The sequence below is a fragment of the Cyclospora cayetanensis genome, unplaced genomic scaffold (assembly GCF_002999335.1).
Source record: "Cyclospora cayetanensis isolate NF1_C8 unplaced genomic scaffold, CcayRef3 CcayRef3_contig_200, whole genome shotgun sequence".
NCBI classification, from domain to species: domain Eukaryota; phylum Apicomplexa; class Conoidasida; order Eucoccidiorida; family Eimeriidae; genus Cyclospora; species Cyclospora cayetanensis.
In genome coordinates this window covers 41771-65268 of record NW_020312149.1, presented here as the reverse complement: position 1 = coordinate 65268, position 23498 = coordinate 41771, and the positions used below count along the sequence as shown (strand labels likewise).

General features: G+C 50.3%; 3 protein-coding genes across 3 annotated transcripts; 2 read left to right on the top strand and 1 right to left on the bottom strand.

Moving 5' to 3' along the window:
• The first annotated feature begins 711 nt into the window (after nt 1-711).
• On the top strand, nt 712-1602 carry LOC34620610 (TVP38/TMEM64 family membrane protein Mb0641c). The gene has a single exon (XM_022733854.1). The coding sequence runs from the start codon at nt 712-714 to the stop codon at nt 1600-1602; it is 891 nt and encodes a 296-aa protein (XP_022590949.1).
• A 2810-nt stretch (nt 1603-4412) lies between these two features.
• LOC34620611 (alkyldihydroxyacetonephosphate synthase, peroxisomal) lies at nt 4413-8051 on the bottom strand. Its single transcript, XM_026337798.1, has 9 exons — nt 7821-8051; nt 7105-7245; nt 6615-6924; nt 6101-6300; nt 5809-5878; nt 5306-5546; nt 4953-5187; nt 4606-4729; nt 4413-4504 (listed from the first exon to the last, which is right to left on the bottom strand). The coding sequence occupies exons 1-9, from the start codon at nt 8049-8051 to the stop codon at nt 4413-4415; spliced, it is 1644 nt and encodes a 547-aa protein (XP_026193583.1).
• Nucleotides 8052-11757: 3706 nt separating this feature from the next.
• Nucleotides 11758-22386, top strand: LOC34619025. The gene is given in 10 exon segments (XM_026337797.1): nt 11758-11798; nt 11988-12155; nt 16830-16936; nt 17131-17321; nt 17554-17765; nt 18308-18400; nt 18562-18866; nt 19644-19761; nt 21179-21267; nt 21659-22386. Coding segments are annotated over 10 exon segments (2052 nt in total).
• The last annotated feature ends 1112 nt before the right edge of the window (nt 22387-23498 follow it).

The window sequence follows — 23498 nt, the reverse complement described above, 5'->3', positions numbered from 1 at the left end:
GATGGTGTTAAAGCCGTGAAATGAGAATAGTTCATAGAGTTTAGAGTGGTGCAAACCATCTGTTGTAGTGTGCGAAAGGCGTTGCTGCACACAAGAACTGAAACACAAGGGAGTAGACATATGGATGACCACAATCGAAGAACATCGTCCTTAATTTTTTTCTTGTTTAGGTGAAAGCGCGCTTAGAAAGAAGCCTTGCCACGTTCCAGTCCCAACCACGTGGCCATGACACTTGTCACGTGCGCAGTGCGCGCCAGACTGTCGTGGATTATTTTGGAGCGCACCGTGGTAGCAGCAAGCTACTTATCCGTATCAAATATCCCGTAATGCACAGTTAATACTATCGTGTGGACTAGTTTAGGGTCTTCTCTTTGTCGCTTTCTCCAGACACCGCTGTGCGAGCCCAGGACGGTCCGGGGCTGCTCGAAAAGAGCTGCTTCGGATTGACATCGCAGGCGCATTCATGCAAAACCCGTTTCTTTTGAGGCTCTTCAAAGGTTTTCAGCCGTATTTGCTTAGAATTATATTTTTTCCTTCGGCTGACTGGGGGCTCGCATCTCCTCTTTTTGGCCTGCTTAAGCAGAGCGGCCCAAATGCAGTAGTCGGCGCATTATCTGCATGAACTCGCCCACTGGGCTTCTGGACACATAACTCAGGTGCTGGTATTCCGCCTGGTTTCCTCCGCCCTGACGGTGCAGCCCTGAGCTTCTAATGGCTTCCTTTTTCCGCTTGTTCAGCCGGGGGCATTTTCTTGGGAGAAATGCCCTTGAAAGTGTTACGGCAGAATCCCCTCTCAAAAATGAAGCGATGGCATCATGCGTACTAGCGAAAGCCACTCAGGCGTCTGTGGGTGCTGACCCCCGCGCTTCCGGGTCTTCTGGACTCCCTCAGCTCGTTATGGCTCTGTTTGTTATCTTTGGCTTTCTCCTGATCTTTTTTATGCCCGTAAAGGATGTGCTGCGCCAAGTTGTGGAGTTTCAGAGGAGTAGTCCAACTACCTACGTGCTCACCTACATCGTAGCTGGCCTAGGGATTCCTGCTCCCCTGCTCTCAGTCTTGGCGGGCGTTTTGATGGGCCCTTCCCTGCTCGCGGTGTTTGTCATTATCGCAGGAAGCCTGGGATCCGCATGCTTTGCATTCTTGATCTCCCGCTTTATGCTACGGGAGTTGGTGGTTCAGCGGTTTGTGATGCGCAACAAGAGGCTGCAAGCCATTGATGCCGCCTTAAGAAAGAACTCATTGAAGTTGGTGATGTGCACTCGAATGGTTCTGCCCTTTACTTTTAACAACTATTTCCTGGGCACTACGTCCATTACACTGTCGAATTTTGCACTCTCTACCTTCGTAACCGGAATCCCGTTCGCCGTGGTGTACGCAATCATTGGGGGAGAGCTGCAGAGTCTAGATGATGCGCTGGCAGCCAATTCATTTGAATTGAAAAGCACAGAAGTAAACGTTTTCGGGATCTGCACAGTCTCCAAGAGGTACCTGGAGATCACAGGGATTTTCGGAGGCATATGCCTGTTTGTTTTTATTGTAAGAACAGTGAAACAGTTCGCTGACAGAGTAATTCGCGAGGCCCAGCAGCAGCTTGACGGTTAGATCAGTATGTCGCAGTCAGCTAGCGGCAATGGAAGTCACGCTTCTCGCTAGTGCCGCTGCTTCGTTTCTTGGCGTTTGCTGCTGTATGTACAGAGGAACAGCCTCGGCGGCTGCTAGTTGTTACAGCTACCTTTAACGGTACCAGTGCTGTCCGCGCGCAGCCGATTTTCAATTCCGCATTATGTATACATCCTCGCTTAGCTTTAGTTACAGGTCTTTTCAGTTCGTCCTGTTAAGGTAGGGGCAATCGAGGTCCAGAACGAGCTATAGTTGCCGGTCACTCAGAGAGAGCTGTCGCCTCAGGGTTCAGGGTGTTAGCAACAGCTAATCATGCTTAGGCACACCAGCGGTGCCGAGTTAGCCGCTATTCAAATATTTTACTCGGAACCTAATATAGTAGTTGTGTATGGACGATTCGCAAGCGAAGCAGATATGGTATTGTAAACTATCTAGTGTACCCAAGTGATCGCGAAGTTTTTATTCTTAAATGCAAACAGTCAAGTGCTGACAGCCCTGGGTGACGACGTCGTTTAATCGGCTTCAGTTTAAGCGCCATTTTCTGGGAACCGTGTTGCACATTCCCGCGCCTCCTGTACAAGGAGGCTGCTTCCGTTGCACAGAATAATCCTGCATTTCCACTGGCTTCAGAGCTTCTACCCCTTTAACGGGAATGTATTGAGCTCGCGTTTGAAGAGCAGTTGAAGAGGGTTGTGAAAAGCTGCGGTCCCGTCTCGATACATTCGAGGTTTTTCCGAATCGGCGTACGTACGCATAGGGAGCATTCTCTTTTTAGACACACTGTTTCAGTGGGACTGGCAGAATACGATGCGGTCTCCCAGGCTGCTTTTCTATAACCTAATTGTGAACCAAATGACTCTGAACAGGGCTCAATGCAACAAGAGGAAGCCTTGCAGTAGTACTGCACCTATGTGTGCAGTGAATATTAGAAAAGAAAGGCCGCCATTTTTGCGACACTGTGACATGTAGAGGCGAACGAACATGGGGAAGACTCGGGTTCCAGGTTTCTAATACAACTTTATGAAATTTTTTATTTGCTGATTATGAACGCTTCAATTGCAATAGACAGTTTGTAACCTGTACTCAGCTAATCTGTCATTGAACCTTCACTAGTCTTCTCCACCGTTGCCTGAATTCAGGCGTTCTCCCTCGTTCTATGTGCTACTTCCCACATGTCGCTTCTTGGGCAAATTAGGGCACAAGACAATAAACAAGCTTTTACAATACACCATCACACGGAAAACGCACTAACACCTAGGCATATGAAATTACAACTCTTTGGAGCAGTCTCGAAAACACCTAATAGTGCAACATAAACCTTCGCATCAAAACAAGTCATTGGCTAGTTGTTATTTTCTTGGACGAGATCTATCCTATTGAGATCTGTTGTTTGCGCGAGACACCCCATGAGAACATCGGCACAGGGTTCTTTCTGCCTCCAGATACGTGCTGCTGGGTGTTTTTCAAGGTGTATTAGCATGTGCAAAGCACTTTCAACAGTAATGGCTAATCCTGTCGATCGCTCACGATATGTTCTTAAACAAGGAAGCTACCAAACAGATTGAGAACTCAGAATCTGCTCCATTCACGCGACAGTGCTCATATTTTTGGAGATTTGATCATTTTGGTTTTTGCTTCCATAGTCCACCCTGACACTGATCCGGTGCTTGTTTCCCCCATCCATTTTGTTTAAAGTCGTTAATGACTCGTTCTACACCTATGTAAGTTCACACAAGCTAATGTTGGGTGTGTAAGCGTAAAACGTCAAGTCAACGATGCAAGGATGCAGAGCATGGTGATGCCTTTGTGAGTTCTGCGATTTAAGTCAAAAACAGCACATGAATTGACATTAAATGATGCAGACCACCAGTTCTACTTAGAGTCGCTTTTTCCATGAGCTTCAACTCTTCTTTTCCTTACAAAGTGCGACTTTGCATATCAAAAGCTTGCTCGCGCATTTAATCCAAGAAAGGCATCTAGCAAGAATACTGCATAGGATGCTCGGTTTTGTTGACAAATGGGACACTTGATTTTGCTTGTGGTTATTGCTACTCCCTGAAGATAGTTCGGAAATCCAGACCATCCACCCCCAACAAGCAGGTTCTCTCTTCGCAGCCATAAAATCATTTTTTTTTTGCCGAGCCATCGTTTTCCACTGTTGGTATTTTGGCTTTCATGATACATTCCAGTTTGGCAGGTATTTGAAGGCAAGTGTGAGCCGAACACGCTTTTGCAATAGATCGTGGTCAGCACCACCGGGCGCGTTCTTCAGTACAACACCCTAGGAGACAAAATTTGAAAATAGCTAGCGATTACCCTTAGGAGCAATGGCAAAAAGCTCCCTCAACTAAAAGCCTCTTACATGCTATTTTCGCAGTGCGCTCGGCAGAGATACAAACATGGGAAGTAACGACTTTGGCAGGCACCGCTACAAGTGTATGGGTAGAAGCAAGCGAAGACACGATGACAAAATGCCACCAAGCTGAGGCTACAGAAATAGAGTGCTACTCCTGAATACCAGTTTGTATAGCGTTGAACAAAAATACTCATATAGCTGCCCGCTGGAAGGCTGGCTAGCACGAGTTTCAACCGGTGTGCCGCGATACCTTTCCCCGTTTGGCGGCCTGCAGGGGGGTGTCAAACGACTTCTACACTTGCCGTGTAGCTAAAAGTTGATGGACATAAAGCAACAAGGAAAGCCTCGCATGTGCTCGCCAATAGTGACTATCCTGAGCTCTTAAAACATGTCAGTGTGCAATGGGATGACTCAGTGCAGAAACTGTCCTGACTGCTCATTCTACCTGCGTGGTTTCAAAGAGGTTTCTGCATCCGAATATGTTTTGCGGGTCCACGCAAGCCTTTACTCCGCGTAACATGACCAACCCTGCGAGGACGCAAAAAAACATGGATGCTATGCAGCAGGTGGGTAGAATAAAACTACTTCAACGCTTGTTTGGGAACAGCTATCCAGCTCTGAGCACTTACCTGTTTCACCCACTACGCTTGGTAAGAACTCCCTTCGCAGCTTTCCAATTCCGTGATGGTGGGAAATGCTACCGCCCAGATCCAGTATGACTTGGCGCGCTCCGTCTTCAATGTGTTTGTATGCCTGCGAATGAACCGAAGTTCAATGCACTTCAGGCACAGAATGGCTATTGTTCCTACATTTTCCCCATTTGTCTCGCTGCTGATAAGCTACTTATTTCAAAAGAGTGGATACACGTGACGTGCAACTAAGATCTACGCTCAACAGCCAAATACAGAAGAAGCGGGAGCTCTCATGATTCCGTTGGACTCGAAGGGTATGAAAATTATGTGTGTCTGCATATTACCTGCATGGGCTGTTCAAGCCCCGCCCAGTTAAAACCAAAGTAAAAGTACAGGACGGCGCCGGCGTCATAAACCTGCGTGAGCCTCGTCATGATGAGCGGAGGGTAGCGAATGCCTATCCGCTTGCATTCGGCAGAAAGGTATTCCTGCACCTTGTGTCTACACTTGAGAACAAGTGGCCACGCGAGAGATGCTTCAAATGATTCAAATACCCAATAGTGGTCCATGACGAAGTCCCTGCAAAGGCATCGTAGTTGCCGCTTGCAGAACAGGGATGATCATGAGGTGAGCAGCACAGCCCGACGCCACGTTTGCCAGGCCCTTCGGCTTTCAGTGCCGGCGGTCATCGGCTTACCGGAGATACGCAATCATAAAAGTCATTTGGTAGCCTCTCTCTCCATATTTTCCACCAGCAGGAAGGGCCCCAAAGAGCTTGGCTGCCCTGTAGAGATTCTTCTGCTGGAATGCCACATCCTCTGCTGATCCCTCGAACAGGAGAGTGCACCCGCAGAGATCCTCCTCCCGCCATCCCTTAATCTTACTCAGATAGAACTTCTTCACCCCGTCAGCCAGCACGTGCTTCAGCCCGGAAGTGCCTGAAGGTTCCCAAGACAACAATGCGCGCAGACACAGCCCTTGGCTGCCGTCAGAGCAACAAAAATCTTCATCAAGAAGGCAACGCTGACCCTGGGAGGGAGGATAAGATATGTAAAGCGCTGCTGATGCACGCTCGCAAGCGCCGCCGAAAGCAACAGTTGTTTGTCAGCAGATTATGGGACTGGGGAGTCTGGAAAACTGCGAAGCACGACGAAACATCTGGTGAGCCGCTTGTGCACCAGACAGCACCTTGCACCGCACCTGTTTCATTCACTCTGAAGAGGGAACCGCAGTGTGTCTGCCTCTGGTCCATCAGGCGAATGCTCGCGGGCTGCAGCTTATTGAGGGCTACGTACCGCATGAAGGCAACGCCGATGTCAAAGGATGGAAAGACTAGACAGCCAAATACTTTGCTCTGTTAAGAACACAGCAGAAGTTGCAGCGCGGCCCCATTCTTATCAACCGAGGCGTCGGTATACGCTGCACCCGCCCTAGCCTCAGAAGCAAATAAAGTGAACTTTCTCAGCCCCCCTGCGGCACCAGTTGTCCATACCTCTGGGAGCGGCTTAACCTTGAGGACAACTTGTGTAATGATCCCGAGTGTTCCTTCGCTGCCAAGCACCAACTGCTGCAGCGACGGGCCGCTGGATACTCGGGGCGCTGCTAGGCGCTGGTTGAGGGTTCCCCGCGGGGTGACCATCACTGCGTCAATCAACAGGTCCTCAATGTTTCCATACGCGTTCTTCTTCATCCCTGATGCACAATAAGACGCAAAAGAACGCGCGATATCGAGTCGCTACGCCGCTATAGCGAAGTGCAGTCTGCATCTCAGATACCCAATGAATGTGCATGGTTGGAAGGGGCTGCATGTGTTTGCATTCATGGAGCACGCGTGCACGCATCCGTCCGCAGACGATAGCTGCACATGCACGCATCCCCAGCGCGCAGCGGGGTCTAGGTGAATTGCCCGATACGGCATACAGGGGTTAAACTGTTTCATCAAAATAGGAACGCTCATACTACTGGCCTTTGAAGCAAGCCATGAGCGGCGTTCCTTGAATACGTACCTGAGGCTCTGGTGGCAACCCATCCGCCAACGGTGCTAAATTCTAAGCTGTCTGGCTCGTGGCCTAAGGTAACGCCCAGGCGTCGCAGCTGTGACTCTAGCACTGCGCCGACCGCCCCGGCTTCCACTGTCAGCATGAGCGCATCGCGGTCTAGCGACAAGATCTTTTGCATGAATCCTAGAGACACGGAAGCCACCATGCGCGTTTCGTTCTCGGGAACCGCCAGCCCTAGAGTGACGGAGGTGCCTCCCCCAAAGGGGATCAAGCACACGTTGTGCCGCACAGCACACGCAACGATCGCTTCTACATCCTGCGCGAAAAAACCCTCGCTGCACACCCCTACCCGTACACGTTGCGAGCGAAAGATAGATTTAACAACCAATCCGATGCCATGTAGCCCACGTCAAAGAGGGGAAGCTAGCGCCCACAAGACTAGGCGAGCTGCACATAGGGCGCATACAAGGGTTACAGACGATTCTATCGTACGCACCTCATGGCATTTGGGGTAGAGCACAACATCCGGGAGGCGATTTAGCTGCCCGTGTCTCAGCGCAAATATCTCGCCACACGTGTGGCCGTGTCCATGAAAGAGCCGCTCCAGCCCGTCCTCCGAAATCTCCACTTTGGGTGCCTGCTCCGCGCATTATTCGCACGCACAGGAGAATACGTCGAGAGGGGTCTTGCACTTTGGCAAGCTCCGCAGCACACAGCGGTATGCTCGTCTTGAGGTTCAAATTTTGCCCCGTCTCTTGTGAGCGGAGAGACGGCAGCACACGACACAGACAAGGGCTTTAGAACGAGTGACCCCAATGTGGTCAGTGGAGGCCGCTGACTCGCCCACGACAGGGGCCCAATAGTTGGCAGCGGCCACAGCGAAGCGAACAAAATACAGCTCGCAAGAGCGCCCCTCGAGCAAGGGTCAAATGGCTGCATCAGAGCACCACGCTACAGAGCGACAGTTTTCCACTTAAAGAGGCGCGCCGCCAAGCGCGTGGGAGGACCCGATATTTTGCGTTGGCTCTTGGACGCATAAAAGAAGGGGCGTGGGAGAGAACAGGCCTGGCTCTCTCTACGAATGTGTGTACGCCTGAGTCATTGATAACCCCTCCTATGTATTGGCTAGTACACTCGCCAGTCTCTAGATGATTGGCCGAGGCTGTGCGTAGTGTTATGCACGCAGGTAGAGAGAGCTGCTTCGCCTCTTACCAGCTTCAACAGATCGCGGAAGAACTCCTTCTTCACATTCCTCTGGGGGCAGATGACTGCTTCTGGTCTGGGTAAGGACTTTGCCTCAAAATCGAGGCCCTCAATAGAGTCCGTGAAGTCATGCCAATGTCGCATGCGGCAGCCGCAGAGCGCGTACCTGCAGAGCAGTGGCGACGCCCAGGGGCCGCAAGAACGGCATTCACAAGAGCAAATGGCACCAGCCGTCAGCATGAAGGCGAGATTTCAGCACGACACACTAATCGGATTCAGACGCAAGAAGTTTTTTTGATGCTAGGGAGCCATATGAAGCCTCAAGGCTTGTTCGCAGTGTATGCCCTAATTAGGGTTTGGCCAGGCTACACCACCATGCAACTGTCGCAATATGTATGCAGGGGGGATATGCATTTGGGGGTTCGAAGATTAGTGCAGCTCCCTGCACTCGGCAGCCTGTGGGGCCGTCGGGGGGCGAAAAATTCAGAAGGAGCAGAGAGAGCATCGAAAGGCAGGAAAGCTCATGCTGGAGAAACGGAGGGTTCCGAATATTGTGTGAGAACTACCTGCTGCCCGTAAGAGTTAGGGTTAGTTTGTCGAGGAAGCAGAGGTATGTGTCCTTGAAACCCCATCCGTTTGCTTTGCACACGATCGCGCGGTTTCTACCGTGGAGAATTTCGTGCGCGGGGAGTCTCAAAGCAGTAAATGAATCGGGGGGGAGATGCAACGGCAGACGCAAACTGCTTGGAGATTGAAGGACGATGGCATGCTCTGTTGGTTGCTGCTCCTGTTGCACTTCGGAGCTGCGTCTTGGGGGCGCTGACTTCGCGCCGGAGTTAGCGTCCGAAGAAACTGTTGCTTTTTTGTGTAGACTTGCCATTGGCGACTCCCTAGACGACGAGACGAGGAGAGAAACGGTAAGGCGGCGACGGGAGGGACAGACCTAGTAAAGCCGTAAAAACGCCCGCGTTGATGGTGGCTGTTTTATGATCTTTCAACGTATTGGGAAAACAGTCAGGAGGTGCCAGATTTAAGCCTGTTCTCTCCAGACCTGAAGTCACTGCAAGGAAAACCAACGCGTCGCCTGCTGGAAATATTGCTTCCACTAGTTCCAGGGCAAAAGCGAGCTCTTCGGGATTAGCGCGAGGCTAACGGTCCCGTGCCGCTTAGAGGCGCCGAGAGGAAAAATAGACGGAAGCGTTGGTGTACAGAGCATCTACGATGTGCTGGGGTGGAGTGATGATTCAAGGGTGAGATCTGCCGGAAGCAGGCACAAGCGGTATGGTTTCACCACCTAATCACCGATCAGGCGCATGCACCAAAGCCTTTGAAATGAAACGCTCGAGGAGCGACGACAACACGCGATGCTTCTCGTATGTGCTGGTGGAGGGCACTGGCTGCTGCCCGTCGACTCTGCAAAGGTTTCTCCGTAGGCCTCAGCTTAGCGCGGTAACACACAAGTCAGGTTCCTGAAGATCATGAAGCCAAGTTTCACGATGACCGTTCGGTATCATGCAATGCAGGAAAGCGGTACCAGATGGGTTGAGGATTAGCTGCTGCGGTGCAGCTGCCGCTGGTGCAGTGAAGAAAAAAGTAAAGCCGACTTGCCCGCCTTTTCCTACAAGGATCCTTTTGAAAGCCTCACTAGAATTTAATAAGAGGGATGTTTCTCCGTCAGTTATGCCGCTTTTCCTCCTATGCCTCCTGGGTTCTCGGTCTCCGCCTGCCGCCTTGGGATCCTCGGAACCGAGGGCCCTCTGTCTGACGATTCGGCAACTATTAAGGCAGCATTTTCCATTTTTGCATATGAATTTTCTGCTTTCTCTAACGCGCAATATATGTTTGCAAAGCGAGGTATTTACCCTTAGGACAGAAAAAATTTGCTGCCCTCCTATTCTTGTCTTGCGCGACGGACTGCTTGTAGATACAAATAGACAGGGGTCTCTTCAGTGCCTCTCACGAAAGGGTAATGTTTTGTCGATAAAACTAAAATATATCCCAAGGCCATTCAGTAGCTTTAAACAGGTCATTGTTTTAGCTTCCAGTGGACACCAGCACTAGTCCTTTGTGCGTGCCCCCACCTTTCAGTCTTCCTCTCCGTTAGGTCTATTCACGCGCAACAACGCGGCTTTTACTTGTCGAATCAAACAAAACGATAAAGGAATTATGTAGCCTGAGTCTACCCTGAGACGATTAGCCATTAGTACAAGCACTGCTAGTCCAGCCCTTTTGTAAATGCGGACTTAGAAGCACAACCTAAGAATATTGCACGTTGACCCTAACCTAGTGCCCATCACGCAAGTGACTGTTATCCTGAATCTCTTGAGTGTGTCTCGTGGCCTGTAAGTCAACCTATGCTCCCGCATTTGAATAGCAGCACTAACCAGCAATATTGGGGATCTGTAACTCTAGCCGAAACGTTCCTGTTGTCTCTCTTTTTGTCCGCACAGACACACATAACTCTTGATTCGTTACATGCCACGTATAAATTTATCTTAAATTTCAAAAAAGGTTTCCTTTTTACCCTTATTGCGCCTCTGAGGGATCCTGCCGTGAGCGGAGGGGGTCATTATAGTTCGCCCAACTGCACCCTCTGAGCGCTCTGAGCATTCACAGCTAGGCCCACGTAGCATGTAGCGCACAAGCACACCACGGTTTGCCTTATTTTATCGTGCTAGCTCTACCTTGCAAACAATCAAAAAAAAGATAGGGTCAAATCAAGTAGTCGACCTTTTTAACTTTTTGGTATACATAGCCAGCATAGTACAATGCGCCGAAACGTTGCTCAGCCCACCATAGCCTCCCCCCCTCCCCCACTATTTTGAAATAGAGGCCCTCGTTGTCTGTATCTACTATATCTGTACAATGAGGACAACTTCGTGCAGAACAGCAAAGTCCAGCCTTATTGCCAGTCCCTAGGCAGGCAGAAAAGCGAAAGTAAGAGCCAGTGAGCAAAACAAAATGCACCTCAAACGTAAAGAGCAGTGCGATGGAGCGAAACACACCCGACAGCCTAAGATCAGCAAGGCAGCGAGCTAACAAGGCTGCGGAGTCGTCGTGGCTGCGTTTTGTAGCGGGATTAGCTACACCGAGGCACTTTCTACTACACCAGCTGTTTTACATAAGAATCAGTAAACAGCTGGCTGATTGTTTTGGTTATACTGCATCGTGTTTCTTGCGAAGTAGCACAAGCACAATACAATTAGATGAAATGTTGTCTGCTTATGCTTCAGATGCTACGTGAAGCTAGCTTTGAATGGTGGGTGTGCATAGAGGGTACGATAACCCTAGCGCTCCGGCTTCCCTCCTTTCGGGAACTTTACGTGGCATACGCAGGGGACAAAGAGCTTTTCTTGCAAAATATTCAAGTATCTTGTGAAAGCCTGCAAGTAGTTCTATGCCCTGCTTCGTGGACCTTACCTGAACCATTACAGTTGGTATTATCGCATGGTTGAAAGCAGCTTTCCCCCGCTCATCCACTACCTGTAGATGCACCGGTAAGTCCACTTCGCTACACTGACTGTCTGGTGGCAGTCGAGAATCTAATAATTCTATAATTTGATCTCCTTCAAGAACGGCCGGAGAGAGAAGAGCCCCTCCGCGATGGCAGTTGACGGTGGATCAAAGCCCATTAGGATGCAAAGGGCAGCCTACAAGCCGATGCGCATATATTAGCTATAGGGTTTGTACAAAGAAGCAAGCTGCTAGTGCAGAATGTGTTCATGTATGCCTCGATGGACCAGCCAGGCAATGAGAGCTAAGGAAGGGCAACTACTCAAAGATTTCGTCAGCCGGGTGGTGAAGTACCTTGCTTTCTACCACCACAGAGTCACGAGCATATTACGCGGCAGGTAAATATTTTGTTGAAAAAGAGCAAACTCTAGGAATCAGCCAGAACCTTTGGGCGGACACCGGCGCTGGCACAGAAAAGGACGGAATGTAGAGCATGCGTGGTACATTGAAGCCCCTGGACAAGATCATTGCAAAGTAGAATTTCCCTGTGGCTCATCTTGTCGAAGCGCCTAGCAAACTCCACAGCATGACAGCCTACTGGACATTTTTCATCATAGACACATTCATACAAATCCACATTCACCCGGGTGGCACGCACAAATCGGCCTCCCACAGTCGCATTAGCAAACTCGAGTATACCTCTGTGCCGTTTGTGCTTGTTAGCGCCCCAGTCGAGCTGCAACGTCCAGATGCTCGAGCTATGCATGTACATTGCAAAGAATGTTGGATGGCGGCCTGCGTGGACGACGTCTTTGTATTGAGCCAAAAACGTTCCACAGAGCCTACAACACCCAGAGCGTGCGCTTCAACTGTTGTGAGAAAAGTGGTGCCGCGCAAAGGCACGGATGTGTTTGTTTTCTATGAGATGAAATGTACATTGAGGATTCTCTGTCTTGGCTGCAGGAATTGAGCCAGATATGGTTCAAACGGAAGCAATCCATGTAAAGCCATTACCTCTGCGCACCCGCAAGGACGTTACCAAAAGCTATGAGTTTGCCGCTAATTGACGAGTTTTCATTCCCTAGATTCGCTTAGATCGCTGCTATTTTGACTGCTCTACCTGGTGAAACTGTGTGTGCCCAGGACATGGGAAGCAGATACCGCAACAGGGCCGCTTATCAGCCGCCTTCGAAACTGTGCGGTACTTGCCCTGCCCGAGCATGGGCATCATATTTTTTTAACAAGCAATGCTGATAGCGTGGCGATGAGAGCGCTTCTCTGTCTCAGCAGGTTACAGATTTTCCAGTACATAAGGCTATTGCTCGGTATTCCTATCGCTTCACCGAAACCGAGCGGCTGCACTTAGTAAGGGAACAGCAACCCTATGTAGTGAAGGGGGAAGTGAAAAAATTGCCGGTTTTCTTTGCATAAACGTCTTTTTATGTCGACGCTGGTCATCAGAATTCAAGGACTTTGGTAGGAGTTTCCAGGATTTTTGTAATTCCAGTTGTTTGCTGGAAGGGGAGCCTCCTACTGTGTGAATTCACAATCTAGTATGTTTAGGGCATTACCAACATGGTCACCAATGCATTCTCGCTACGTCCCAACGGTTCGCTAAAGATGCGCCACGCTGACCATTGTATGGGATAATTCGCCGGTTTTATCAAAAGTAGAGTCATCTTATGCTTCCAACTCCCGTGCATCTGCTATAACTTTCTAAGATGGCAGCAGGGCACTCTCATGTCAAAGATGGCCTACTGATGTTCAAAATAAGGCGTGGACTCTGTCGCCTGCCCATTTCGAGTTTGCTTCGCAGCGCCAGGTTTTTCAGAGCCAGACATCATGCTCATTTTGGCCACAATGAAAATAACAATGCTGCAGATCAGCTCTCACGGTCCTGGTTGCCTGGGTTGCGTTCTGCGGCAGAGGGATATGTACACCCACGCCAAAATTTTTAACAGCCCAAACCACGCAATGCTTCTAAAACCGGATTTTCGCAAGTTGTTCGTGTTCCCGAAAGCCTAGAAAGCCACTTGACGACAAACCTCTTTTTTGGTTTGTCAGAGGTCAAGGGTCAGGATAAGATCTGCTTCGTCGTCCAAACTCAGCTAATGTGCCCATTTCATCCCCTGCCCTAGCTTTATAGCAGTTCAACTAATCCTAAATTCTGGCCAGAACCCCCATGGATTTCCCAGTAGTATCATCACAGATAGTAATCTAAAGTTCTTCAATGCGTTCTGGCGTGCCTTGTCGACCTGCCAACAGATTGACAATCATATGACCACTGCGAACCTCCCCAAGACAGCTGGGTGCAAAGAACGCATCAACCGCACTGTTGTGAAGTGTGTGGGCGTCTAGGCTCCAGAGATTCGTTTGGTTGGCTTGGGTATCTTCCATTTGCTGACAGGGTTTTTAATATGGGGGTAAACGCGTCTCCCCGTTGCTCCTCCGCATCCTTGGTATACAGTGAGGAACAACTCTGCGGTCCCTGCCTGGACCTGGTGGCCTACGGTCAGCAGCCTTACCAAGCAGTGGAAACATTCAGAGGACAGCTAACTGTTGCAATCTAATGTGTGTGCGAAGGTGTAGAGAGACACACACGTAGTCATGATGGTAGGAAGTGGGTTGATTGTTCCGAGTATAGACAGTTGGTGCTGGGGAATCGGCAGGCTACACGACGTACACCAAAATATGACCCGACTACGTAGCTTCACGCCAGAAGGCTTAGAACCTACGCGCTACTCTCACGAATTTATCTCTTTCCGCACTCTACTGGTTTGTTTGAAAGTTGAAAGATCCATAGAACACTCAAGATTGACTTCTTAAGGAAGTTTGCAAACTCCTTGAATTATTGCGGAGTTTGCGCTGGAGGCAAGTGAGCCGTGTGCCCACTGGTAGATGTAGATATGCTAGATTCGAGGACCGTCAAGGGCCGCGGACACGCTAGACAGGAAGCTTTGGTAGAATGGAATGGGGAATGCCAACTTTGACGGAGTAGCACGCGCGGGATGCGTTGCTCGCTGGAAAATTTGTGACTGTGTTATACAAAACTACTAGCCATTGACGTTATTTCCTGTAGTCTTTGGGTAAGTGTTCTTTTCCAGTGCAAGTTCTGCCTGAATGAGCAGCCTTCGTCCAAGGCTATTGCTTTAGAAGTTCTGGGTTATGATTGTCAAAATTTTCTCTTAACACAGATTTCTGTGGCCTCACCCCCAGCTAAACTCTCTCCACATTCCTGCGCATGTCTCTTCGGGGTTCTGCAAGCCTACTATGCTGCATGCATTGGCTGCACTAACATGCAGATATTTTCTAGTAGGCGCGGAGGCACTGCTGAACTACGGCGCGTTTTAACTCCCTTGTGCCAGTTCACCTGCCGGTTTTTGTCCTGCAGTAGCCAGCCTGCATATTTCAGTCCTTTACGATAGTGTGTCATCGAAGTTCTGCGGTCGTGTTGGCTTAGCTCCTCCTTTGTTATTGGCTAGTCTGCATGCCATTTTCCCCTAAGATTTTTAAAGCCGTCTAATGTGGACCATGCTTTTCTTAGTTGACTGTTTCTCGCTTCTCTCCTTGCCTGAGGGGTACTAACAGGGGTTAGAATTCCTTTTTATTCCACCCGTAGTAGATCAAGACCGATAGTTACAGAACTCAAGGATGTCTTCTCTGAAATGCGAGGGTTGAAGCGTCGGGCACAGCTACATTTCGACATCTTCCATTATACTTCCTGAGTGCAACTCAGGATTTTAAAAGAATTGACTTACTAGTTTGGCTTTTCGTATGCCTTGTTTATTGCAAAGTACTTTTGGCTTGATACAAAAAGACGCGATGTTATGTGTGTGTACATTGCCCCGTTTACTTAGGTGGTGCAGCTACACGCAAGCTAGCTCTGTCTCTCCTCTCATAGTGGGAGCGCTGAGGGAGGCGGGGAGAGGGAGGAGGATCCTCTCCCGGGAGATACTCAATAACTTTCTGTCTAGTTAGTGTTCAGTCTGGAGTTTGGTGTCTCCTTGGGGGTGCTCTTATGACAAATTGCATATAAAAATTCCCGTATGTGCAGCATTGACTGCCCTCTCAACTCTGTCGGGTGCGAGCCTAGACACGGAAAACCCTGTACACGACAATTCTGAGCAGGTGGCTCTCCGTAAGGAGACTCTATACCCGACAGACAGCCAAAGCACGGTGTCATTTAATTCCTCTTACCTTTGACTTCTCGTTTCTTCGTAGAGACCACTCAATAATCTCATTTACACCATTGCTCTGAATGAACGAAAGACGCTCTGTGGCTAGCTACACCCTCTGTCCTACTCACGTTGACTGTTGCAGCGCATGCTCCGAAGTACAGATGCTACAAGCATAGCTTCATTAATATCCTACTCTTTGCCATGCACCATGTCCATAGCCGCGCATCATACAATTTGAAAGGCACATATCATTGCACGAATGGTTTGCTCATCCCCCAAGTTTCATACGGCGTGAAGCTCCGAGCACTGTTTGCCAGTGTGAATCCTGCGCACAGAATAGTCTTACGGTAAAAGGACTAGAGCTTATTTCACGCTCTGATCCATACCATACGGTGTGGCACGGTAATTCCCCCCAATGTGTCTGCTTCTTTCTCGTCTCCCCGCCTTTTGTCTCCCGCAGCGTGTGTGTGGTTCTTTTGTGCAAGCTGTGGAACAAATGATGCTTGCCCTCTAGCTAGTAAAAACAAATAACGACAGCATTTATCCTGACAGAGGGAGACAGAGGAATGGTAACGAGTAGAAGGAGCCAATGATTGGATTCGTGTTTCGCTATCTGAATAGTTAAGAGCAGTTACGGGATGCCATGCAACTGCGTCCCAAACGGCCGTTTATTCCTTGGTTCTATCCTCTTCTTACATACAATTTAAAATGAACTTTATGACTCATTATTAGTTCCTTAAGAAATATATTTCTATTTCTCATGGAAAAGTGGAATGGACTCGTCCATCACCCGCGGGATGACGGTTGCCTGACTGACAACAGCCCCTGGGGACACGGTATCGGCGGTACAACTGCACACATCTTCCCCTTTACTCCCTTTGCCTCTTTGCTTTCTATTTCTGTCGTCTCCTTTGTGGTGTTGAAGGAGATGCTATATTATCTGTAAGTTAAGGTATACGACAGCCGACAAACAACAGACAGCAAGACAAGCTGCAGCGCGCAAACGTAGAAGTATCAAATAGAGCAGCAAGAGCAGCCAAAATAGCGTTAGAAACGGGGAAAATCGCGAAGGCAGCATTATCGATAACTATAGCAAAGGCAACATAAGTGTCTCAAGGAGGACCCCTCCCCGTCCAGCACCTTACAACATCAACCTAGGCAAGCAGACAACCGAGGACTGCAGTCTCCAGTTGTCTTCCTACTTTTCCCATGTCTTCTGAATAAGGCTGCAACACCAATTCTCTCCGTGTATCGGGATGACCCTGCCTAAGTCTGCGCTGTAGTGGGGGATCTGTTTTCCTTCTTCCCTTTCCATTCGAATTCTTCTTCCCCGTCGTACATATCACCTTCCCTCCCCCAATGGCACCCCCCGCTTTCCCCGCGCCAGTCGCGGCAAGTCAGGTAGCAAACCATGCAGCTGTTATAAAGCAGACGCGAAGAACAGCGGCGGCCCCCTTGCAGCATCAGAGCATCAACCAGCAGCCAACGACGGAGGTAAGGCAATAAAACACTGACACGGAGGGGTATAGCAGTAGCATAGCATCCGTATGCTTCTGTGAAGATGCGCCATGATAATGCCTGTCCGGAGGCGGACTGTCTTGCGACAATCAAATGTTTCGCCCGCCCTGGCCACCCTCCCGTACTCAATTGGTCGTTGGTGTTTTGTGGATGTCTGCACAACACGTGAGCCTCCTCCGCTACACCTGCTACTGCGGATTTGTCTCTGCAGGAGGAGCCTCTTGCTCACTTGTCCATGAAAGAGTTGCTCCAGCAGTTGCAGTTGACAGTGGAGGACCTGTCTGCGCTGGACGCTTCCTTGTCGTCTCTCTTCCAGGGCGCTCCTAATACAGAAGTAACTGAGCATCTGCAACTGGTGCAGGTAGGCGATAACGATCGGGTGTGTGGGATCCGTGAAGACGTGGCTTCTGAGTTGGGGCCAAGGAATATTTTAGGCTCTAAGGTTTGGAGTGCTGTCCTCCCCCCCTTTGTCACTTCCGTATAAGCCTTTGTTCCTGGGGAGCACAACTAGCTCCATGTTAAGTAAGTGGTGGCTAGGGGTAGGCGAGCATATATCTGTGTGTGTATGTGTGCATGCCTGTGTGGATTTTCAGTTTCGCAGCCGCGTCGCTCGCCGGATCAGTCGTTACGGGCAGCTGACGAAGGGACTGACTCAGTTAGTAGAAAAGGCTTTGTCTTTCACTTTCGCCTCCTGCTGCTGCGCAGCACAGTCTCCTGAAGGGCCGCGACAGAGAGAAGGCTTCAGCCCGAGGCAGCTGCACGAACTCGAAGGGCTGCTCAAGCAGCATCAGCAACGTCTGCAAAAGTACGTGGCACAGGGTGTAGACTTTTTTGTGTGTGGTTTCAAACAAGCTGAGATAGTGCAGTACTTCTTGGAAGGTCCGCTAGACACAATATTACAAACACAAAGCGAAAGCAATGCATCCTTCCCGCTATTTTTATGCTGTTTTGTACCCACGCTACGGGGCGGTCAACAGGCTGATGGCCTCGCTTTCCATATCCTTCTTCCAGCTAGAATCACGGCATATACATATATACATATATATATTCACATGTGTTGCGCACTTCTGGATACACTGTGTCGGTCCTATTCAAAAAGATAGGCGAAAGTGCGTGCTGGCGGGAGGGAGGGAGAAGCGTCCTGCGCATGCCTCACAGGGCACCCCCTCCTGCTCTGCGGTGTCTGTCTGTGCGCTTCGACTTGCCTGTAAGGGCTTTCACGCTTTTTGAATGTTCGTTTGCGCACGGATCACTCTCCCTTCGGGAAGCTGCTCGGCCGCCGCAGCCCTTCTTCAATTCTCATTCCTTTCTCCCTGTCAGCCTCATGCTGCTCCCTGTGTGTGTCAGATACAAGTCCCAGTTTGCCGCCTGGTGGCAAAACACGGAACGCCACTTCCATACCATGAGGATGGCCAACTATGTTTGCTCCGTCCAAGAACGGTACGTTTCGCCTTGAAAACTAAGCAGCCACCCTTGTATAATGCGGTGGGCTTCCTGCTTTCGCCTTCACGAGGCTGAACATGCCATGCCGCGCGGGAGTTCAACGCGCCTGGGGTTAGGGGTCGAGTGTACAGGCAACGGGTGTCGATGCGACGTCGCAGCGCTCAGCTGGCAACGGGGACTGGCGTTGTTCGTGAAGGGCCTACAGGGGGCCCCCTGAGGGCAGGAGGCCCCCGGGCAGAGCCGGTGAGAGCTAAGCCAACAGCAGGGGAGCAGCAGAGCATGACGCAGGAGCCTAACGCCGGCAGTGGTGCACACAAGCAGCAGCAGCAGCAACAGCAACAACAGCAGTTGCTCCAAGAGACCCGCCAAGTGATGGTGAAAGAAGTGCAACGTATGCAAGCAACGCAACAACAGCTTCAGCAGTCGTCGACGGCCCTCGAGCAAACAGAGGCAACATACAATGGTCAGTCATGAAGCACGCAATACACCACACCCTGTACAGTAGTACGCAAGCCCAACGTATTTATCTGAAAATAGCTTCAGGCACACCGAGTCTTGAAGCCATTTTCGTGGTGCTTGCTGCGCCCGATAGGCAGGATTGCCAATGGCTGTTCGTGCTGAGCTGCATATCCGTGTTGGGGCCCCCTCAGGTCCAAGAGGGGCCCCAAATGGGCCTCTGGGAGTGTCGTGGGAGCCTGAGGGGCCCGCTGTGGTGTGAATGCCTGGATCCTGAGATTTACAAGAGAATGCGTTTTGCTAGGGCTTTGTTGCTGGGAAGTGTATGCAGCCCCATAGCGTGCAGTCGGTGTAGTTGAATCTGTTATGTACCTCATGAGTGATGTAGTCCTTGCGATATTTTGGTGGAGGTCTTTGGATCAGGAGAAATAAAAAGTTTATGGGTGTACCTAACTGAAAATAGTTCTTGTGAGGTGTATATTCACTCCGCCGTTGACTGCTGTGGTGCGAGAACGGCGATGGAGGGGATGCGCACGAAAACAAAGGAAGGGGAAAGGGGAGTCGAACGGAGGGAGGGAGGGAGGGAGAAGAGGGCAAGCGGTTCCGAGGGTTCTGTGCTGCTGTGGCCGTCGGATATCTCCATAACTCAGAGCACGTGGATTTTTCGGGGCCCGTTGGAGGGTTGCAGCGGTTGAGCTAGGGGGCATTCGCTCTTGTGGCGGAAGCAGCTGTTGTTGTTCGAGATATGTGTCCTACTACAACCGTATTTGCGATGATGAGGTAGGGGAGATATGGGGCTCTATTGGTGGCTGACGGATCGGCGTTGCTGGTGATGATGGTGCTGCAGTGTTTGGGGCGCGGCTTTCGAGCGCGAGAAATATGCTGCGGGCTCTGAAAGAGAGGTACTTAAGGGTTCAGGGAATGGGCGGGGGGGCAGGGGGGGGAAGTTGAAGGGCATCTTTCCCCAAGCAACATTTTCGCGGAAGCAAACGAAAGCAAGAGCAGAGGGAAAGACCGAGGGACTCAAAGAATGGGGGGAAGGGGAGTGAGGCAACCGGAAGGCATGGAGGCGCACAATACGAGATGCCTGCGCACCTGCATGCAATACAGGCTTGAGGGCTCCACACGACCCGGCCCATTGCCAAAGCTTAAACCCGCAGCTTTCTAGCAATGGAGGCGGAGGAGCGGGATCCCTTGCAGCTTGGGTCTTGTTTCATACCTATTTCTTGCATTGTTCCTTCGCGCTCATCCTTATTTGATCTTTCTTCGAACTGCTGTTACTCTTCATATTCTCTGCGTGGTACCGCGGTGAACGGGCAGCCCACGGCATCTTCTGCACCTTGGCTGCCGATGCTTTCGCCTCTTGTTCGCTTATATCGAGTCGGAGGAAGAGGCAGAAGGCGCGTGTTCTTCTTTCTGCCCCTTCTGAGTCCACCATTGTGTGTTCCCCTTCTTTATGTGCCGCCCATTCCACCAGAAGCAGCAGCAATGTGCAGCTCATTTTTTGTATGCTAAAATCCGCTTGTTTGGGCGCTTCCGCATGGTCTTTTCTACTCATTGTTGTACCACTGGGCAACTCCACGCCCCACATATTTCGTGCTCATGGACGGTTGCTTTTTCTTCAACCTCCATGAGCGCTCGAGTCGGTCATTCTTGCCGAGTTGTCCAAGTTCAGTCTTGTAGTTAAAGTGCATGCGGTCCGGCTTCACTTTGATGCTGTACTGCTAAGAAGAGCAATGAGTGCTTGCAAAGGAATGCAACAGTGGTCCTAGTTTTGCTGTCTTTGGGCGGATCGGCTAATAAAAACTACTCGAAGGATAAAATGTCATACAGGATTGCAGATGCTCATCTGTCGATTTCGTGTTTTCGGTTTATTAAGGCACATGGGCATGACCGACTCAACGCATTGCAGGGCCGCCCCATCTCTTTGCTTTTTCTTGTACTGCGGTGTCGCAGGCGACGACACATTTCTTTGTTTGCTGTTCTGCCTTTTTTTTGCTCTGTGTATTTCGACATCTATTTGCTAGGTTCTTATTGCCATTTGCTTGTTGATGCTTGTTTTGATTTATTTTCCGCCACTAGGAGAGGGGCTGCGCCGAGGCGTTTGGCCTGCATGGGCTTCTTCCTCTCTTTATCCTTCCTTAGCTTTGAGAAATAGGCATTCGCGCTAACCCCTAGCTGGCCCGATGGACGTAGCTAAGCATCATCGCCTCCACCATTTGCAGAGCTGAAAAGCGGTAGCACGAATACAACGAAGATTTCTTATCGTAAAGCTGTGTTGTTTCGTTCATCTGCTTTGCAGGACTGCGTCTGATTCAGAGCTTCTTTGGCTCGCGTTCCTCTTCTTCTTGGGGTGCTGCGCATTCGTCTTGTTAAGACGAACCGGGATCCTCAAGCTCGTGATCGGCGTAAGTCTTTGCCCTTATCCCCTGAAGACGCGAGAGCCTCATAACATAATCCGTGGGATAACCCCCCTCTCTTTTGGTGTCGTGGCGTGCTGAAATAACACTTTTTTGGCTCATGTTGGTACCTTTCATTCATGTTCGTAGGGCTTGTCGCTATTTGCTGCTACATTTGAATTGTCACTTCTAGGGAGTTCATTAAAGGTCTCCGTGTGCTACCATTACGTACATGCCATGTAATGAGGTAAACAGACTATTAGCCTGCTTATGTGGCTTATCATGCCTCAGATCACGTGCTTCTCCTTTCGACACTCGTTGTCGCTAGCAATAGCAGCGCTGGACCGGCTTCTTGTAGGATTCTCTTTCTTCTGGGAGAATTTTTCTTGGGGGCTCACAGCCCAGGAAGACTTCCACATTGCTGGCATTCAGGACCTAGCAGATAGCCGTGTTGCCGCTGTTACGACGGCTGATGGGTTTGCGGTCGCTACTCCCGCTCTCGCCCCAATCGTCGCCACTTCTGCAGCTTCGGTTCTTGCATCCGCAGCGAACTCAGCCAAGAGTCTAGGCAGAGAAAGAGTATCCAACAAGAATTCTAGAGGAGAAAGCTTGTCAACGTACTCCGAATATGAGGATACGATGGCGGCTGTAGCTGATCTTGCTGTGGCATCACAAACGGAGCGCTCAGTAGCACTTACTGCTGCTGATGCTTCTGAAGTGATGAAGGCCGAAACAAATCAGGCAGCAGAGGAGGCGAAGGAATTCGAAATGCAAGACGGGCAGGCCAGGCAGCCAACGGCACAAGGTCCAAGCCCCTTGGAGCAAAAAGGAGGGAAACGGCTTGAAGCGGATGGGCGGAACGACCCTAATGCGAGTGGCGGTAGTTCGCCTTCGCAACCACCACACTACGGATATCAGCACCAAGAGATTTCATATGAGACACAAGAGACAGTCAAGAGCAAGGCGTTTGCCTATGGCCGAGACATGGTGTCCGCTGCCCCTGCCGCCCCACATCAAAAGCAGCAGGGCTCACGGAGCCAACAAGCACAGCAAGTGCGTAAGCAGTATCCAACTGCTGATGCGAGAGGCAATATGAACAGCGCCTCTGTTGCCACGCGGCAACAATAATGCCTCAGGTGTGCTGACAACCGAGGCAGCAAAATTCCAGAAAGGCTCCCACTCGCCTTTACTGTGGAAAGGAGGCCTCTATACGGGCCGCTTTCTGGACCCTCGGGGATCTTGTGACGTCCCACAGGGCCAAATGCAGCAGCAGGAGGTCTCTGTGTTCAGCGTCTCCCTTTGTTCGGCGGTATTTCATCCTTTTCCTATTTCCCCCTCATCTCCTTCTCGCTGTTACTATGTGTTCTGTATTATATCGAGGCATATAAATGGCTTATTCGCCTAGCTGTCGATTGTAGTGTATGCGGAGGTTCCGGTTTGTGACTGTTGCTGTCGTTATCAACAATCAAAACATGCTGCCCTTTATACCATAAAATGAAAAGAGGGAACCATACACGTCTATTTGCGCTGAGTCAGCAGCGCCATTTCTTTGTTCATTAGTGTTGGTCTTCTCGTACTCTTCTTGTTCGCTGTCGTGTTCTTGTTTGTATTCCTTTCGATTGTACTCTTTTGTTTCTTGCTTTTGGGGAATCTGATAGAGGTGCAGTTCCTCTATTAAACGGCCGCCAGATTTTTATGTTTCTTTCCCTTTGCACACCATGACTCCTGCCAAATTGTCCGGAGATCTTTCACCCCAGTCTGTGTAAGTAGGCGCCCCGCCCTCGTGAAACCCTACCAGAGGCCCCCGTGGAGACACAACGATGCAACCCCACACAAGGGCCCTCACGGGGTGCGTCTAGGGGCACACACGGTTGCGAGCTCTCGAAGTACCGTCAGGGGACCACACCAGGGGGCCTGCGGTGGATGTTGCGTTTGCCGTTTGGTGTCATCTATCGCTTTAGGAAGAAAATTCCTGGGGGAGTGTACAGACACCGCGAGTAGTGTGCAGGCACTTTGGAGAACCTGGTACGAGGTGGGAGATCGGGAGGCATACGTAAATAAAAGTACTAATTTTGGGGTGTAGGAGGGTCGATCAAGCCGTTTGATTTAAAGGTGTAACGGAGAAGATAGGGGCCACGGCGGACACAGGGAGACAAAAAGGCCACTGAATTTAGCAAGGGTAGGCTTCCAAAAGGGGACATGGGACAGATCGACTCGAGCAAAAATTGACGACTGCTAGG